At 38.8% G+C, this 17,984-nt stretch overlaps 2 protein-coding genes across 9 annotated transcripts; one reads left to right on the top strand and one right to left on the bottom strand.

Annotated features, from left to right (window-relative positions):
- Nucleotides 1-2,502: 2,502 nt before the first annotated feature.
- tpcn1 (two pore segment channel 1) lies at nt 2,503-16,140 on the top strand. Of its 6 annotated transcripts, none has more exons than XM_008336736.3 (27): nt 2,503-2,637; nt 6,636-6,731; nt 8,732-8,868; nt 9,958-10,134; nt 10,436-10,549; nt 10,647-10,777; nt 10,873-10,961; nt 11,049-11,083; nt 11,203-11,261; nt 11,412-11,511; nt 11,594-11,710; nt 11,799-11,923; nt 12,002-12,050; nt 12,137-12,200; nt 12,288-12,332; nt 12,421-12,477; nt 12,550-12,603; nt 12,944-13,016; nt 13,146-13,253; nt 13,337-13,498; nt 13,614-13,729; nt 13,927-13,973; nt 14,059-14,127; nt 14,219-14,315; nt 14,512-14,651; nt 14,769-14,849; nt 15,555-16,140. In XM_008336736.3, the coding sequence occupies exons 2-27, from the start codon at nt 6,641-6,643 to the stop codon at nt 15,696-15,698; spliced, it is 2,481 nt and encodes an 826-aa protein (XP_008334958.1). In that variant the 5' UTR covers nt 2,503-2,637; nt 6,636-6,640; the 3' UTR covers nt 15,699-16,140. The 6 variants fall into 6 exon arrangements, with proteins under 6 accessions (XP_008334958.1, XP_024909079.1, XP_024909078.1 ...); XM_025053311.1 differs by lacking the exon at nt 2,503-2,637 and adding an exon at nt 6,169-6,452; XM_025053310.1 differs by lacking the exon at nt 2,503-2,637 and adding an exon at nt 6,169-6,452 and having other exon boundaries at nt 6,611-6,731.
- On the bottom strand, nt 3,653-5,964 carry drc10 (dynein regulatory complex subunit 10). 3 transcript variants are annotated; one of them, XM_017042969.2, is made up of 5 exons: nt 5,833-5,964; nt 4,873-5,506; nt 4,583-4,777; nt 4,423-4,494; nt 4,011-4,289 (listed from the first exon to the last, which is right to left on the bottom strand). In XM_017042969.2, the coding sequence occupies exons 2-5, from the start codon at nt 5,503-5,505 to the stop codon at nt 4,011-4,013; spliced, it is 1,179 nt and encodes a 392-aa protein (XP_016898458.1). In that variant the 5' UTR covers nt 5,506; nt 5,833-5,964. The 3 variants fall into 3 exon arrangements, with proteins under 3 accessions (XP_008334959.1, XP_016898458.1, XP_016898460.1); XM_008336737.3 differs by having other exon boundaries at nt 3,653-4,289; nt 4,873-5,964; XM_017042971.2 differs by having other exon boundaries at nt 4,117-4,257; nt 4,873-5,964.
- Nucleotides 16,141-17,984: the final 1,844 nt, after the last annotated feature.

Here is a 17,984-nt window from a genome sequence, read left to right as displayed (position 1 = left end):
ATAATCTAGTGTGCTCAAGACTGATGGAGAAATGACCAGACACAGCCACACCCACATTCACACCCACCTTCTTACTCCATACCCATTCATATACTCACACACGATCACATGATATGTAATCTGATCCTTTTATAAACTCAATAAAAGTGCAGAGGAAGGGTGTGGATACTCGGAGTTGATGAGGAAGCTGCTAGAAGAGTAAGCTGCACTCTCCCCTTGCAAGAAAAAGATCCAGACGTCTTTAGTGTTGTTACTTTGTCGTCACATATGTTAGAATAAACCTAACAAAGCTTCAGTGAGTTTTAGTCTCTATCAAATTGATAGTTTTTGTATGTTTTAGCCCTTTAATAATGATTTCTGTCATGGGAGAAATTAAATAATAAATTGCTTTAATAATTTGCAATCTCCTAAAATGTGTGTGCTCTATTTAAACTTATTTGTATTTATTTATATTTAATTCTGTATTATGTAAAAATATGAACATTGAAGTCTTACCCATGTATTTCAACCATGTTGGCCACAAGAAGGTTTACCATCAGTCTCCTTGTGCTATCCGTTTTCATCCGATCGTATTCATCCAAAATAACCTGTCCCCCGTGTTTAGCCTGGAGAACCTCTTTCACCATCTTAAATACAGAAAAAACATCAGACATCTAGAAACGATACCTATCACCATTATCATGATTATGTGGAACAACAAAACTACAGTTTAACTGCACAGTATCCTTGTGTCTAATATTTTATTTGATAGTACCAACATTTATTAGAAATGCTCAACTTTTTTGCCGATTTCCGTTCAGCATGGGTTCTCGTCCTACCGATCCGTCCGTCCGAGCGATCACTGTTGCATCTGATAAGTCAGACACTGGAAATATAAAGTAAATAACAGCACAGTTAATGATAAAATTAATATAATCTAATTAATTAATGACGGAACTTCTAACATGTGCACTAGTGATGTGTCGTTCGCGAGTGATTCGTCCAATATGAACGAATCTTTCATATGACTCGTGACTCCCGAGTCATATGAAAGATTTGTTCATATTGGACTCACGAATCACTCACAAATCGCTCTCTGCGAACTAATCTTCCACTGCGAATTAATCACTCATTGCAAACGAATCACTCACTGCGAACAAATCACTCTCTGCGAACTAAACTTTCACTGCGAACTAATCTTTCACTACGAACAAATCACCATGTGAAAACCTAAGAAAGAAAAACATACCACAATGTGAAGATGGGATGAGAGCAAAAGAGACCCGAGCTCTCTGTCACGTGACAAATGAAACGAATCTGCGAGAACGAAGCGAAAGATTACTTCACAAAGAGTGATTCGTTCATAGTGTTTAGTTTACAGCGAAAGATTAGTTCACAGTGAAAGATTAGTTCACAGCCATAGATTAGTTTGCAGAGAGTCATTCGTTCGTAGTGAAAGATTAGTTTACAGTGAAAGAGTTCGCAGAGTGTGATTCGTGAGTTCAATATGAATAAATATTTCATATGACTCGGGAGTCACGAGTCACAAATCTTTCATGTGACTCGGGAGTCACGAGTCACAAATCTTTCATGTGACTCGGGAGTCACGAGTCACGCGTGATTCGTTCAAAATGAACGATTCACTTGCGAAAGACATCACTGATGTGTATTAAACTCTTTTGTATGTCAAGTAGAACCATATATTTAAAACATACACATTTTAATCCATACATTAGGGTTTTTGCCCTAGATTAGACAATCGCATTAACACCATGCAGCACTAGAAGTTGCATTAATGGTATTTTATGTATGGATCGTATAACAACGTTATTAATTTAAAAAAGAAAAACGTAATAACTTTTTTAATACTACAGAAACGTATTAAATTCTGAAATTTTTGGTGTGTTTTAAAAAATTAGGTGTATTCAGAGTAAAAATAAATTGTATGACTCTTACATTTAAAATTCAAATACATAGGTGACTTGTTGGCTCTCTCTGCTGAAAAGGTTCCCAACCCCTGGGTTAACGGAACGCTTCGTGCGCGCTACCGGGACGATGTAGCTAGCTAGTTAGCTAACCCCCTCAAAAAATGTATATATACAATATAAATATATAATAATATATATATAGTGGGTACGGAAAGTATTCAGACCCCTTTAAATTTGTCATTTGCTAAAATAAAAAAAGTTCATTTTATTTCTCATTAATGTACACTCAGCACCACATCTTGACAGAAAAAACAGAAATGTAGAAATCTTAGCAAATGTATTAAAAAAAAAAAACTGAAATATCACATGGTCATAAGTATTCAGACCCTTTGCTGTGACACTCATATTTAACTCACATGCTGTCCATTTCTTCTGATCCTCCTTGAGATGGTTCTACTCCCTCATTGGAGTCCAGCTGTGTTTAATTAAACTGATTGGACTTGATTAGGAAAGGCACACACCTGTCTATATAACAGACTTTTTGACTTTAGAGTACTACGTCTGGTCTAAGGGTGGTTGCTGAAATCTCTAGGGGGAAGATTAGCTATTGGCCGATATCAGCTAGCATCTTCCATTCCCATACCAGTGCTAGGTGGCCAGCAGCATCTGGTATTTTATTGGGATAGCCGGGCTTTTTCTGTCCCTCTCGGATGAATGCTGGTGCTTTGAGGTTGGTTGCTCTCAGCGGCAAGGGATTTGTGGCATTCCATTGCTTTAACTCTCAATTGCGGCTGCCAAGCTCTTGAGCACCTGGTTGTGCCTCCAGGTGTAGCGGCCTTGGGTGATGCTGGTCTTGCAACAGGTCAAGATGTGTTTGAGAGTTGCTGGAATATGACAGAGGTTGCAAGTTAGGTCCTCACTGTGCCACACATGCAGGTTTTTGGAGATGGGAGCACATCATAGGTTGCTCTGACGATCAAATATTGGTGGACCTTTTATAGATGTTACTTCAGCTCCTGCTTTGGAGTTTTCAAGGTTCCGCTTTTGTCTTTATCAAATCCTTCTAAGGATTTTGTAGAACTGTGTTCTTGTGTGTTCCTTCTTGTGAAGTTTCCTCACGTTTTCTGCTCTTCGTAAGCTTGTCAACCGGCATTTGATGTCCTCCTGGAGTAGATTAAGTCCATCTCTAACTGCGTCAGAGTCTTTCCTCCATTGGTTTCTCAGCTGCCTTCTCTCTCTGACCAGTCTTTCAATCTCTTGCTGCTTCCTGGATTTGGTTGATTCTGGCATTGTTTTATTGCTTTCCTTTGTTTACTCCAAAGCATTTCTCTCCGTAGTTGTAAATGATGTCGCCCATCCTTTCTAACTTCTTGTTGTTCCAGGATTTTCGTCAGGTTGTAGATTATCTCCCACTCTCTCTTTTCAACAACCAGAAATGCTTCAAAATGGAGGTTTATGCCCAAACACATGCTGCCCATAGAATGTGTGCTAAAAACTAATATGACCAAAAACAAGCAAGACTATAGTCCTACTATTTGAAAAAATACTAAAAAATAGGAAATCCCAGACATTCCTCAAAATGCAAGTTTATGCCCCAAAACATGCTGTCAAGTAAATAACTATCTAAGTTAAAAACAACCAAAAAAACTTCTATCTGAACATGTTAAAATATGACCAAAAACAAGGAAGACTATAGTCTTACTATTGTGAAAAATTGTTAAAAAAAAGTCCCAGAAATAATTCAAAATGTAAGTTTATGCCCTAAAAAACGTGTGTAAAAAATGTGTGTATTATAATTTGGCTCACAGAAGTTGACACATTTGTACATTTGTATAATTATTTCCTTTTGGTTATTTTTAAATAAATACAAATTTAATTCTACTAAGAACACATTTATATATTTTTTCTATATTTTTTTGTTCTTCATAAATACTGCAGGTTTCAGTATATCAAATGTGTAAAATATGTATTGTGAAACAGTTTTCCTTCAAAGAAATACAAGTATATTACGTAGGAGATTTTACTAGTTAACAAAACATGGCAGGCACAGTAAATCATTTGTTTAGCACAACAATGCCTTAGTTGATCAATTACATCTATGTCTTATTTCTTCTTGCCTTTGCCTTTTTTGGCCTTTTTGCTTTTGCCCTTATTTTTTAAGGCTTTTCGAGTTTTGTAGCCTCTCCACCAGGACTGGGCCAAAATTGCAGCTTTGGTCTTTAGCTCCAGCTCCTGCATCTCCTTCACTCTTTGATGTTCTGCCAGACGATGCTTCTCCACAATCTGGTTGTACTCCTCTTCTAAGGCATGAAATGGTTTCTCAAGGCTTCTCAGCTCATCTTCCTCTCTTCTATAATCAATTTCATTAATCTCAAGATCAGCCTGAAAGTAAAGCGTAGTTGAAAAAAAAAAACATTCCTCAAATTCCCTGTCTAGTGGAATTAACAAATAACAAACAAATATAGCTAAACTTCACTCAAGTTTTTACAAAACTAATGTTGCCATTCGTTTGTACCTGAATTTCTTTCATGTTGCTGTCAAACTTTTGGAGCAAGTATTCAATCTCTGACTCAACTTTTTCATTTTCCTACACCAGTAGAAAAACATACACATACACACTGATATTAGTAATAGCATTATAGAAAAATACATAGTGTTTGTAACCAGTAACTTACTTCTTGCAAAATCCGCTCTGCCTGTCTGTTCTCAAGTACCAAATTGTTGAGCTTCATTTTCATTTGTTCAATTTCTTGCTGCAAACGAGCCTGAGTTGTAGACGTGGTGACTTGTGGCTGAAATTTCTTGTCTGCTCTTAGTGCTGTAAATGTTACCTGCTCCAAGATTTTCATTTCAGTGTTTTTCTCAGCAATCTGTGACAAAAAAGGCAGGAGAGGAAAAGTGAGATGAGATTCACCTGCTCTACCTGCTTTATTTCCTGTATTTTGCAGTTTCATTATTTTCTCACCTTTTCATCTATTTGCTTCTTGGCTGTAGCAACTTCCTTCTCCCTTGACGCCAAAACTTCTAGATCATCTGCAGTGGATGGAAATGCCAGCTTGTGCAAAACCATTGTGGACTCCTCGTCCAGACCCATCAGCAACTTGTCAACTGTATTACTGTGAAACTTCTGAAGCCCTTTGATTAACTTGCCCTCATTCTCCCCTGTGTATTGCTCTGCTCTAAGAAATAAAAGGTCATCTGGGTATGAGCGTAAAAACCTAAGCAGATCCCTGACAGAGTTCTTGACGTCCTTCTCAAGCTGAACCCGCGCCCTCTTTTTGACTTCAATATCTTCACCTGATTCTTGGTTGTCATTTTCTAGTATCTCCCTCTCCAATTTTTCAGACAAAAGTTGATGTTTTTTCAGATCCCTCATCAGCTTTTCATCCAAGTCTACAGAATCACCGCATGAGCTGAGAAGAGCAGGCAGTGTTGCCACTATCTTGATTTGATTGATGCAGTTTTGCAGTATGCGTGAGATTCGCTGAGCCTCAACAGAGAGCAGTTTTTTCTGTGGCAAATCATTTTTCTTTATAATATCCACCAGCTTGGTATTAGCCTTAGTTGCTGCAACAACTGTTGTCCCTTTGGCAGACATACTGTGCAACAAACGTATAGCACAGTTAAAATAGGGCATACATTTATTATAAATGTACAAACTGAGTACTGAGGGCTTTCAAAAGCAATAGGAGCTACAAATAATTGCTAGTGTGTCAGGGTAAATTAAAATAGCACAGGCATCTAGAAATTCAGAAACATTTATCGAATAGGCTCAAAGTAACCACAAATATGTCAAAAACCCTAAAGATTGGAAAATAATTAAACTAACTTGTAGATGCAAGCTGTAGTTATTTCAGCCTTTTTAAATATATATTTATTTTATGTTGTCATTTTTAGCTAAAGTGAAAATGTGAACGTTGCATACCTGCCCTGCTCAGACCGTAGCCGGAAGTTTTTATTTTGCTGTTGCTAAGTAATGTCTAAACGCAAATAAAATAATTGAAAAAATAATTGTACGTATTGACACAGCATCTTTACAACAAGAAGCTACAATACAATAGCACACATGGTAATACATATCCTTATTAAATGACAGTTTTTTTAAATTATGGAAATGGTATAGGGAGTGTACAACATTATGAGCGACTTTTAATTTGGAAATTACACAGGAACGCTTAACACTGACGTTACCGTAAATCATAGTGGTGCCGTAAATGTTTGTTGATGTAGCGGTACTGTCCCCGTGTCCCTGCAGCTTCTCTTTTTTGGGGGGGGGCGTTAGTAGTTCAGTGACTGCGGGCGTACACAACATTAGCCTCAGCAAAGTGTCGCAACCGAAAGTTAGCGGAATCCGTTGCTTGGGGGCTGTTATTTAGTAAACATTGTTAGTTGTAGTGGCTGCGTTGTGATGGACACGGGCGGACTGCCCCAGCTTGTTAGCTTCAGTGACCTGTCTGTCGTTTTTGAGCGGTTGTCGTTAAATTAGTAGGCATTCCCTGCTGCAAAGTGTCAATTTTACGATTCGAGCGTTACTTCCTCTTGTTTGTAAGTTTGCTTTTAAGTCGCGTTACCATAACAACTGCTCAGAGGCTAATGCTTTATCTGTAAATAACCATGATGCGCGGCTCTGTTGTGTTCTGCAGAACAACCAGTGGAAAGGCTAAGTGTTTTTAGCGTGAGCTAATTATTCATATGCTCTCCAGCTGTTGAACTTTTTTTTTCGCTCAGCTGGAATGGATCCTGATGATGATGTCCCACTTATCTTAACCTGTGATGAAGCAAACAGCGGTCTGCTGAATGAGGAGACGGAGAGAGGAGACGAGAGTAAGCATGTGTTCACTGGATTTAAATTGCACCTCATTATAGACATATTCGATCACCGTAACAGAGACCCAGCACTCCTGTCTGGGCATGCTGAGTGTCTTGTGTTCTGCGGGGGTGCACGTCCTTATAGTTTCGTGATTAACAAAAATCATCTACATTCTCATCTTAGATAATTCTCAAATTTACCTTGTTGCACAAAATTATGTTGACATTGAATGGGTGACCAATGAGTTACCAGTTTGTGTGTTTTTGCTGTTTATTGCAGGTTCACAGACGGGTCACATCGCTCTAGCAGAATGTGGTCACGTGCGTGTGTATATGTGTGTATGTCTCTTGTGCTTGCCCAATGTATGCATGCGCACACATACAGTATGTATGCATCCACCATCACAGTCCTGCTGTCTTTGTCACATATAAGTGACAAAAAATGACCCACCTGGCAAACTGCTGCCTCAGCAGGGGTGCAACCCTCAGCCCCTCCCTGCTGTTCATGTGCCGTTTGTGTGTGCGTGTGTCTGTGTGTCTGTGTGCCTGTGTGTGAACGTTCGCAGTCAGTGCGTATCGCGCTGGCTGTGTGGGTGCATGTTGGATCATTTTCTCCTGCTGTGGAGGTGAACAGGAAGCACAACGGAGGGTTTCCCCTCAATGTATCTAGGAGCAGTGGACAAAGATGAAGTTACTAAAAACTCCTGCATTGGAGCTTTCTGGACAGAATAGTTTGAGCTTGGACACTAAAGAAGAGCTGTATTTTTTACTTTATATTTCTGAAATCTAAGAGATTTTGGTAATATGATTGGATGCTGGCGAGAATATTTGAAATGACCACTGGATTTACTTACTTAATTTTTTCCAAGCACAACATTTGCACCTGTGTGTCTGTGAGTCTAAAAACATGTTGAGTGTAAGCTCCACACACATTATTGTTCTCAGACAAATGACAGGTCAGAATGGCACAGTGCAGCCAAGGTGTGTCTCTCTGTCAGAGTAACAGCCAGGCTGCCACTGCTCTGGAACTTGATATTCATCCTAGATCTGTGGCTACCGTGCTGAACAGAAACAAAGGCCAGTGACTGTTTTTCTGGGGACCATACGATCTGCAGGACTCCTGCCTGAAGCACAAACGTGATGTTTTGTGTATGTGAAGATCTTTTACTCTTTTACTAATTAATCTTTTACTGTAATATTTTTTTATTAATTTCAGGTGTAGGAGACATATACCTCACTCCTTCTGTAGTCTGTGTCATGTGTCTATGTCCTGATTTTAGCAGGAAGTAGTCATAGCAGACAGTATGACATCAATGCAAACACGGCACTTTCTTACTGCCATACAGTGCTGGGTTCAAAATACATACTCTGCTCTCGGAGGCAGGACGATTGTCACAGCGCTTCAGTCACATTTGTACATCTTCTGCCTTATGTAGTATCTTTTATCAATGGGACTGGAGACGGGACGTCTGGACTAGAAGAAGAGACAACTTATTACAAACACACTCAGCGTATTCAGCACTGTCTCTCACTTTGAGTGGACTTCTGTCTCCATTGTGACTCTCTGCATCTCTGTCTGGATTTTTGTGGATCTGTGTGGATGTGTATCAGGAATTCCCTGCATTTCTGGAACTAGCATCAGGCCTGAGTGGAATGTTTGGCCATCTGTATCTGCAGATGTGGAAGGAGACCTGTGTCCTGTGATTGATGCGGACACATGTGCAAAGAAACTCTTGATGTGTCAATACTCAATAAACAGGGACACAAAGCGAGCAGATCGATGGAGTGTGTTTGTAGCCATGCAGCATATGACGATCATGCTCATAATGAGAGTCCTGTCGTAATCTCCTCCTACGTCTCTGAGTTAGAACTGGGTAGAATTGGTAGGGGTACACTCATGTATAGCCCACATTTTATAGTTACTGTAGTCAGTTCCATATAAAGATCAGATGGAAAAAAAACTTACAGACAAACATGTAAATAAAAGACATTAACACTAATGTGTTTCCTTCCAGATGGAGGTGAAGGGAACTATGACATAGTGAACAGTGCTGTTGTCTCCACACCAGGACCACACAACTACAGAACCCACAATGTGTCACTCCGACAGAGCTGGGAGATGAACTACCAAGAGGCAGCCATTTATCTACAGGTACACATAAACTACAGCTCAGTTTACGTGGTCATATGACACTTTTTTTTAACACTCAGCGTTTAACACTCACTAGTAGATGATTAAACTTAATGATTCTTAAATTTGCTGTTTTTAAATCACTTTTGGCTGCAGGAAGTTATATATTAATATCTATTTATAGTGTGAGGGGCTGTCCTCACTACATTGAGTTCCTATGTATTGTATTTAACACAAAGCATGTCTCACATCAAAGTATATATTTATATATACTGTATATATTTAATTATTTTGATTAGTAAAAATCAAAATATTGTTAGACAGTGAAAGAGTAATTGTAATATGCTAAGGAGGTGTATTTACAGTGTTTTAAACACAAACACGTGAAAATACTACTCCAGAAAAGACAGTGCAGAGAATAATAACAATATTATTTATAACAATAAAGATCACTGTTATCATCAACAACTCTTGTTAGTAAGGCAGTTAGGTGTTTGATGTTTTTTACTGGGGAGCTTCACAAAAATAAAAATACTATGACATTTTTATTGCAATTAACACACATGCAAATTTATTGTAAAGTTATTTTACCTTTCCTTTACAATCATTACCTTTTTATGTTAATAAATAAAAGTAGAAAAAACTGCTTTGTTTTGACATAAAATAAAAAATCTAATACAGTCAAAACATGGTTTCCAATGTTCTGTTTTTTAAATCATAGTCACATACATAAATAAAATATATTAAATATATAATTATTATATTATATATATTGTTATCCAAATATTTAAAAAAACTACTGATGAAGGCAACCAGCACCAGAAATTCTCTCACTCCTCAAACGTGAGCTTACTGTTGCCATTTCTCCTGGCTCATCAATACGTACTTAACTTTGTGAGACAGTTATAATAAAAAAATAAAAGGATAAACATGACACAATGCATTTTTATCTTAGATTAAAAATACAAAATGTGAAATATTTCTTTGGTCATTGGTGAAACTCTATTGTATCCTGTTATCAGAACTGTAAGGAATACCTTAACACACTGCATTTTAGTTAGTCTCTGTAAGGATGTGGCTTGTTCTACATGTGTTCCATTTCACACACAGGAAGGGGAGAACAATGACAAGTTCTTCACGCACCCTCGGAACCCAAAGGCCCTGGCAGCCTACCTGTTTGCACACAACCACCTGTTCTATATGATGGAGCTGCTCACAGGGCTGCTACTGCTGATGCTGTCACTGTGTGAGGCTCCTGCTGTTCCCTCGCTGCGCCTGGACGTCTATGTGAGTGGACACAGACCTGGACAACATGAACTGTAGACAAGAAATTATCCAGTTTAAATAAAAAGGAAACCAGAAAATATCGAGCAACTGCAGTTCAACTGCAGAGTTTATGTTTATGTTCTTTACTAGAACAAAATATCATTATTTTAAAAGTTTGACCTTATTTGAAGGAGAAAGATCAAAGAGCACAATAACGCCTGGCTGGGGGCGACATCTGTGTTCATTTGGTTGACACATGCAGTTGATGGACACATGCATAGGTTAATTTTTCTTACTTGCAATCTACATGTGACACCTCCAGGTCCATGCCACTTTGGAGCTGCTGGCTTTGGTCATGGTGGCATTTGAGCTGTGCATGAAACTGCGCTGGTTAGGTTTCAATACCTTCATACGACACAGGAGGACCATGGTGAAGGTGAGTTAGATGAGACTGACTACTACTACAGACGACTGTTCTGTGACACTGTTTGGTGTTCATTCAGTTCATGCTCATGTTGTCTTTTTTTGTGCAGACGTGCGTGTTGCTGCTACAGTTCGTAGAGGCCATTGTGGTTCTGATCAGACAGACGTCTCACATGCGAGTGACCAGAGCTTTGAGGCCTATATTCCTGGTGGACTGTAGATACTGCGGTGCTGTTCGCAGGTGATTTATGGGTTGTTTTTATGTAATTAACTCTTATGACAGACAGATTATAACTGTGAAGTTTGTTCTTCATTCAAATACTTTATATTGCTCAGAAATTTACGTCAGATGTTCCAGTCCCTTCCCTCCTTCATCGACATCCTCCTGCTGCTGCTTTTCTTCATGGTTATATTTGCCATCCTGGGTAAGAACATGCTACTGTTAACATATGCATGTTTTTTGCTGACTTATCTGCAAATCCTTGTTTAATTTGCCATTTCCTGTCCTCCAGGTTTCTGCCTTTTCTCCACAAACAGTGCTGACCCTGTACGTTGACCCCTGTATTTGCTTTGAGTTATATGAGTTCAGGGATTTATATCTTCCATTCTGTTTCTCCATTGGTTGTGCTTGTGTTTCCAAACTGAAACCCTCTCTACTCCCTGCAGTACTTCAGCACCCTGGAGAACAGCCTCGTCAGTCTGTTTGTGTTGCTGACCACAGCAAAGTAAGACATATAGAGATCAAAGTGCTAACTTTACATACAGTATGTGTGTGTGTTTACTGTTTTGATGATGCTCTCTCTCTCTCTCTCTCTCTATCTATCTCTCTCTTGCTCTCTCTCTCTGTCTCTTCTGGTTGTTCTTCTTTGTTGCAGTTTCCCTGACGTGATGATGCCAGCGTACTCCAAGAATCGCTGGTCCTGTGTCTTCTTCATTGTTTACCTCTCCATAGAACTGTACTTCATCATGAACCTGGTATTAGAGCCACACATAAAAGTTATAAAACATCTGTCACCTTTTTTTTGCTTCTTCTCCTCACTGCACTTTTCTCCTGCAGCTCCTGGCCGTGGTGTTTGACACGTTTAATGATGTCGAGAAGATGAAGTTTAAATCTCTTCTCCTCCACAAACACTCCGCCATTGATCACGCCTTTCAGCTACTGGTTAGCCGACAGGTATGGTTTCACCTCCTTGTTCTATCACATATTTTAGTCATTTATCGTTGACACTTCCTGTCTGTGTTGCTGTTCTGTTCCACTCCAGAGACCGACGGGCGTCTCACTGAAACAGTTTGACGGCCTGATGCGTTTTTACAGACCACGCATGTCTGCTAGAGACCGCTTTCTTACGTTTAAGGCTCTGGACACGTCAGGTGCTCATATGCTAAGGTATTTTATGCATCTGACACATGCATTTAACTACAACTCAGTATTTTGCAGTTATTTCACATTTACATGTCTTCACAGCCTACAAGACTTTTACAAGTTCTACGAAGTCATTGGTCTTAAATGGAAGGTAATTTGAATTATATTTTTGTCATTTTTAGTTGCCTTGTGATTTAAAATACAATGTTTAAACATATGCTATATGTGTATATTTAGGCAAGACGCAGTGGAGAACATTGGTTTGATGACCTTCCTCACACAGCCTTCCTCATTTTCAAAGGTAACTTCTCTATTTCTCTTCCTCTTTTCTGTAAGAAAAATAAATCTTCATTCCTTATTTTATTTTCTCACCTCTTTTCTGTAATAGGAATCAACATGCTGGTAAAGTCTAAAGCCTTCCAGTATGCTATGTGTAAGTTCCGTCCTCCTGTTCCTCTGACTGACAGATTGTTCCCCACATAAAAAAAAACATATAATTTCTTCTTTTTTTGTATCTGCAGATGTTGTGGTGGCCATTAATGGAGTGTGGATCCTTGTGGAGATGTACACATTAAAGAGTAAGACCCCTCAGGACCAGGAAAATCAAAAAAGCAGTGCAGTAATAATGTTTCTCCTTTGATTTCCTGCAGGTGGATTCTCTTGGTCCAGATTTGTTCCCTGGAGCTACATAGTTTTCCTGACCAGTGAGTGAGCTGAGGAACAAAGAAAGTCACTGTGATATGTTGTCAATATATGTTCTCAAACTACAGAAGAAATGTCTTAGTAATTATATTTGATAACGCTAGATAACAGATGCAAGTTCATGTAAAGCAAACCTTGGATTATTATTTTATCCAAACAGAGATGGACTGTGAATCCCAAAAGCCACACTGACATATGACACAGTATTCACTGCATGTCATGTGTGTTCAAAAGTGTTAGCATTTTTACTCTTATTGATTTTGTGAATGAATGAGCATGGTTTACTTGTTGCTTTTGACAGTCCTAATTGTAACGTGATATATTCTCTCTGCCTGTTTGTAGTTTATGGAGTTGAGGTTCTGCTGAAAATCGCAGGTTTGGGACCAATGGCTTATTTCAGCTCTGGATGGAATCTGTGAGTAGTGCTTTTGTTTTTATAGATGAATAAAATTGATGCTAAAAATTAAAGCTTAAAATGTACTGATCACTTGTCGTGGCATCTCAAGTTCAAACTGTTTTGTTTTGTCTTTGCTTACCTTTTCAGGTTTGACTTCTTGGTGACAGTGTTTGCCTTTCTTGGTCTCATTGCTCTTGCCTTCAACATGGAGCCATTTTACTTTATTGTTGTGCTCAGACCTTTCCAGCTGCTCCGGTGAGTTCATAGCTGTTGGATAAAATTTGACAGTTGAAATGAGGATTGGTTACTGTACAACATGGTCTGTCCTTCTGATCCAGGTTGTTTAAGATAAAGCAGAGGTATCGTAACGTGTTGGACACCATGTTCGAGCTCTTCCCCAGGATGGCCAGTCTGGGTCTGACCCTCATCATCTTCTACTATTCCTTCGCAATTGTAGGAATGGAGTTCTTTGCGGACGTGGTTTACCCAAACTGCTGCAAGTGAGTCACACTGCAGCCCCAGAATATGGATTGATATTGATATTAACTCTGTAATTTCTAACATTAAATTATGGTCACTTTAATCCACTACTGTATCTGTCTGGTCATTTCTCAGCACTAGCACAGTGGCAGACTCTTACAGACAGATCAACATCACTGTTGGCAACACGACAGTGTTGGAAGAAGGCTACTATTATCTCAATAACTTCAACAACATTCTCAGCAGCTTCGGTAAATCATCTCTTCCTCATTATTTTTGTTGATGATATATCAAATCACTCATGGATTATTTAATTAATTGTTATGTCCATAAAGTGTCATAAAAAGTAAGATGTTTTTTGTCATCTGTATTTGTACTTACTTTTTCAAACAGAAGTTGTTTTATATCTGTTTTATTTTGTTTGTTTTTTTTGTTTGTTTTTTTTCAGTTACTCTGTTTGAACTGACTGTGGTGAATAACTGGTACATCACTATGGTAAGTCATAGTTGAGTCTGTCTCAGCACTGCAATCCCTGACAGAGACCACTAGATGTCACAGATTTAGTCTTTTTTTCTACCAGGAAGGAGTGACGTCCATGACCAGTCACTGGAGTCGATTGTATTTTATGACCTTTTACATCGTAACTATGGTGAGACTTGTGTTTCTGTAAGTCTAGGAAAACTGAGTTGATTTATATTTAAAACATCGACGTGTGTATTTTTTCTTGTTGGCATCTCTAGGTGGTAATGACCATCATCGTTGCCTTCATCCTGGATGCATTTGTGTTTCGAATGAACTACAGCCGCAAGAATCGAGAACCACTGGAGAACCCAGAGGGTAAGAATCCTGTCTGTCTCTGTTGTGTTTTGGAGGATTGTGAGTAATGTGATGCAAAGCATCTACAGTTTTTTTTCATTGTTTGCACAATATATCCCACAGTACTCAGGTAAAATGCTGAATAAAGTAGGTTTTATCACATGACGTGGGGATCGTTATGTTAGCAATCACTGAGTTTTTTTATTTTTCCGCATAGATGAGAATGGAATCGTGTTTGAAGTAGAGGTGAGCAGAGAAGAAGCTCTGGCCACTTTAGAGCTGTACAAACGGACATGTCCGGGTCTGTCCTCACTCAGCTCACTGCAGGGAATTCTACAATCTATGGACAGGGTTGGTGTAAGTACACACACACACACAAACAAACTAACTGTTATTTACGACATTTGTTTCTTTTTTTACTTATCATTCAAATCCAACTAACTGGCTTCTGTTCTTCTTCTCTGGTCTTCACAGCACATGTCCCTGGTTTACCTGGGCCGCAGATCTAGAACAAAGAGTGACCTGAGCATGAAGATGTACGAGGAAGAGATGCAGGTAAGATAGTGAAGAAAAACCCTGAGTGTAGTGGTTGGTTGTATTAAGTTGATTCTTACACTTCCTAAAAATTCATCTTTACATTGAACTTTTACTTACAGTAACTGGCAAAACAGTTTTATTTCAGTGCGTGAAGTGTTGATATTGTCACATCCTCTTGTACCTGAGCTCAAGTCTCAGTCAATCTCATCAAACTTGTCCCCAGCACCTAAGCAACTAATGTCCATCTGGGCTTCTGTAGCTCACACGTGCAGCTCGTTGTCACCTGTCATATTAATACAGACTGTTAATTTGATAATTGTTAATCAAGAAAACTGCAGTAGTATTTCAGAAGAACAACCCAAATTCAGCCAGTGTAATATTTTGGTTATTTAAAAACATCCTGGATTATGGTGGAGTGATTGCCAAATTAGAAATTAGCAACAATGTCACAAAGTGACTCAGTCAAATATTTAAAAAGTATTATTAAATACGAATTCCCCAGAGCTGTAAATCCAGGGGAAAACACAGAGTATCCATACAGAAATAAGAGAAAATAATTCCCTTTGCAATTAGTTGTTGTTTTTTGTTTGTTTTGTTTTTTGGAGTGTGTTGCTGGTATTCATTTCTATACTAGTTGACAATTAACACTTTATAGTAACAGGATTTATAGTTTGTTAGGTTTCTTAATTTTCCCATTAATCCCTGGACATGTTGCTTTCTCAGGAGTGGTATGTTGAGTATTCGAGAGAAAATGTTCCTGGACCAGATGAAAGCCTGCCGTTGAGTTTGAACAGTCCTGTTTCTAACACAACTCCATTCCCGGTGGTGCGGCCCAACACTCAGACTGGACCTCACTCCATCAGCTGAAGCACAGTAGCTAAGTAGCTCAAACTCAAACCCAGCACTTCAGGTTCTTCCTTCTCTCTGTTTGTCACAGTAGGACTTTTACTTTGAAAGGATCAGGAACACAGCGGCCCATTGTAGTTTTCTTCATTTCCATTTTTCCAAATACTGCAGCAGGTGTTAAGTGGGGTCCAATAGCACCACAGTATTTTTGTGTTCATGTGCTGCTGTTGGTCTCCTGTGACTTTTAAACATGTAGATCTTGAAACTGATGCCTTATTTAACGACTGTGCTGATTAGTATTAACAGAATCAACAGCGACCACAAGTAGACTTACAACCCGGAACAATTACAGTGTATCTCCTGACTGATTTCACAGTGTATTCAGTGTTTTTTGAAACTTCCTATTCTGTAATATACTTGAGTAACCTAAAGAGGGATTTTAATAAACTGTTCAAAAGCTGTACCTTTTGAAAATGTCTAATTTTTCACAAACAAATGATCACATCCTGGATCTGAATGAATGAAATATCCTTATTAAATACTTTGGACTTCACATAGTTGAATGTGCTGACAACACAATCACACAAAATCTATCAATGGAAATCAAATGTATTAACTCATGGAGGTCTGGATTTGGAGTCACACTCAAAACTAAAGTGGAAACACACACTACAGACTGATCCAACTTTGATGTAATGTCCTTAACCCTCCCATTGTCCTTCGCATTTCTGTACACGCAGTTTGTACTTGCAATGATTTTCATCTTGTCCCAGAATATGAGTATTAATGAATATGAGGAAAAGTTGGCACAAGTCGTGCAGTACAGGAACAAGCACACACACACACATACTCACGCACGCTCTCACACACACACACACACACACACACATAGACACAAAGACATTGGGACCCGAAGGACCACACAAGGGTTAAAACAAGTCAAAAAGAGGCTCAGTAGTGTGTGTGGCCTCTGCGTGCCTATATGACCTCCCTATAATGCCTGGACATGCTCCTGATGAGGCGGCGGATGTTCTTCTGAGGGATCTCCTCCCGGACCTGGAGTAAAGCATCCACTTACTCCTGGACAGTCTGTGGTGCAACGTGGTGGATGGAGCGAGACATGATGTCCCAGATGTGCTCAGTTGGGTTCAGGTCTGGGGGACGGGTGGGCCAGTCCATAGCATCCGGTATGGGCAGTAGCAGACATTTATAGCTTTGGCTGAAGTTTTTTCGTACCTACAGTTTTTTCATTCTCGTAGCGTAAATTTATAGCCATATCTGACATTTGTGTTCAGGGTGGTACAACATTATTATACACATCAAATCTTAATAAATACAGGCTTCTGACTCTGTTTAGAGTGGTAGCACATATTACTATAGGCATGAAATCGCTATAAATACGTGCTTCTGACTCTATTCAAAGTGGTAGCACATAACTATAGGTATATAATCTCTATAAATATGTGCTTCTGACTCTATTCAAAGTGGTAGCACATAACTATAGGTATATAATCTCTATAAATATGTGCTTCTGACTCTATTCAAAGTGGTAGCACATTACTATAGGCATGAAATCACTATAAATACATACTTTGCACTGTACTTAGAGTGGTAGCACATTATTTGAGGCTAAAGAGAAAATCCCTGTTAATATATCTGGTCTCTCAGGGTTTAGGGTAGGACTTTATTTCAACTTAAACATAAGCTTGTAGCGAAAATAGTACCTTCCACACTAAAACCCTACAACTGCTTAAATCCATCTGTGTGTTGTGGTCCCTGGTATGCACTGTCCACACATATTTGGATTCCTCCCTTGACCTGTTCCTCAGGAAGTTTCTATTACAGCATTAAAATTATTGTTTTAAAACTTTTTTTTCCTCTCATGAAAATCTGTGCAAATTATTCTTTATATTACTGCAAGTTCTTCAGAATCTTCCTGTTGTAGACATCCTCATTTCCAATTGGGTCATTTACAGTGAGGAACTTCTCTGTCATGTTCACAACCTTATGTAAAGTAATTTCATATTTCATATCAATAAACAGGCTGTATAAGGACTTCCTTTACTATGCTTAATGGTTACTTTACAGAGTCTTGCACAGCCTGCTTATTTTTTTGAAGCAGAGACTTCATTTTTAAATATGTCCACATAACAAAAAAGAAAATGTGTACTGTACTGAGTCATCAGAAATCAAGTATTATGGAAACAGACCACAATAATCCAATGTGCAGTAACATTCACAGGACACAGCCAAACATTATCTGCTGGGAACTTCATCTGTAACAGATAATATAGAAATATGTACGTT

Source organism: Cynoglossus semilaevis, chromosome Z (assembly GCF_000523025.1).
Source record: "Cynoglossus semilaevis isolate Cse_v1.0 chromosome Z, Cse_v1.0, whole genome shotgun sequence".
NCBI classification, from domain to species: domain Eukaryota; kingdom Metazoa; phylum Chordata; class Actinopteri; order Pleuronectiformes; family Cynoglossidae; genus Cynoglossus; species Cynoglossus semilaevis.
This window is presented reverse-complemented; position numbering and strand designations above follow the sequence as displayed.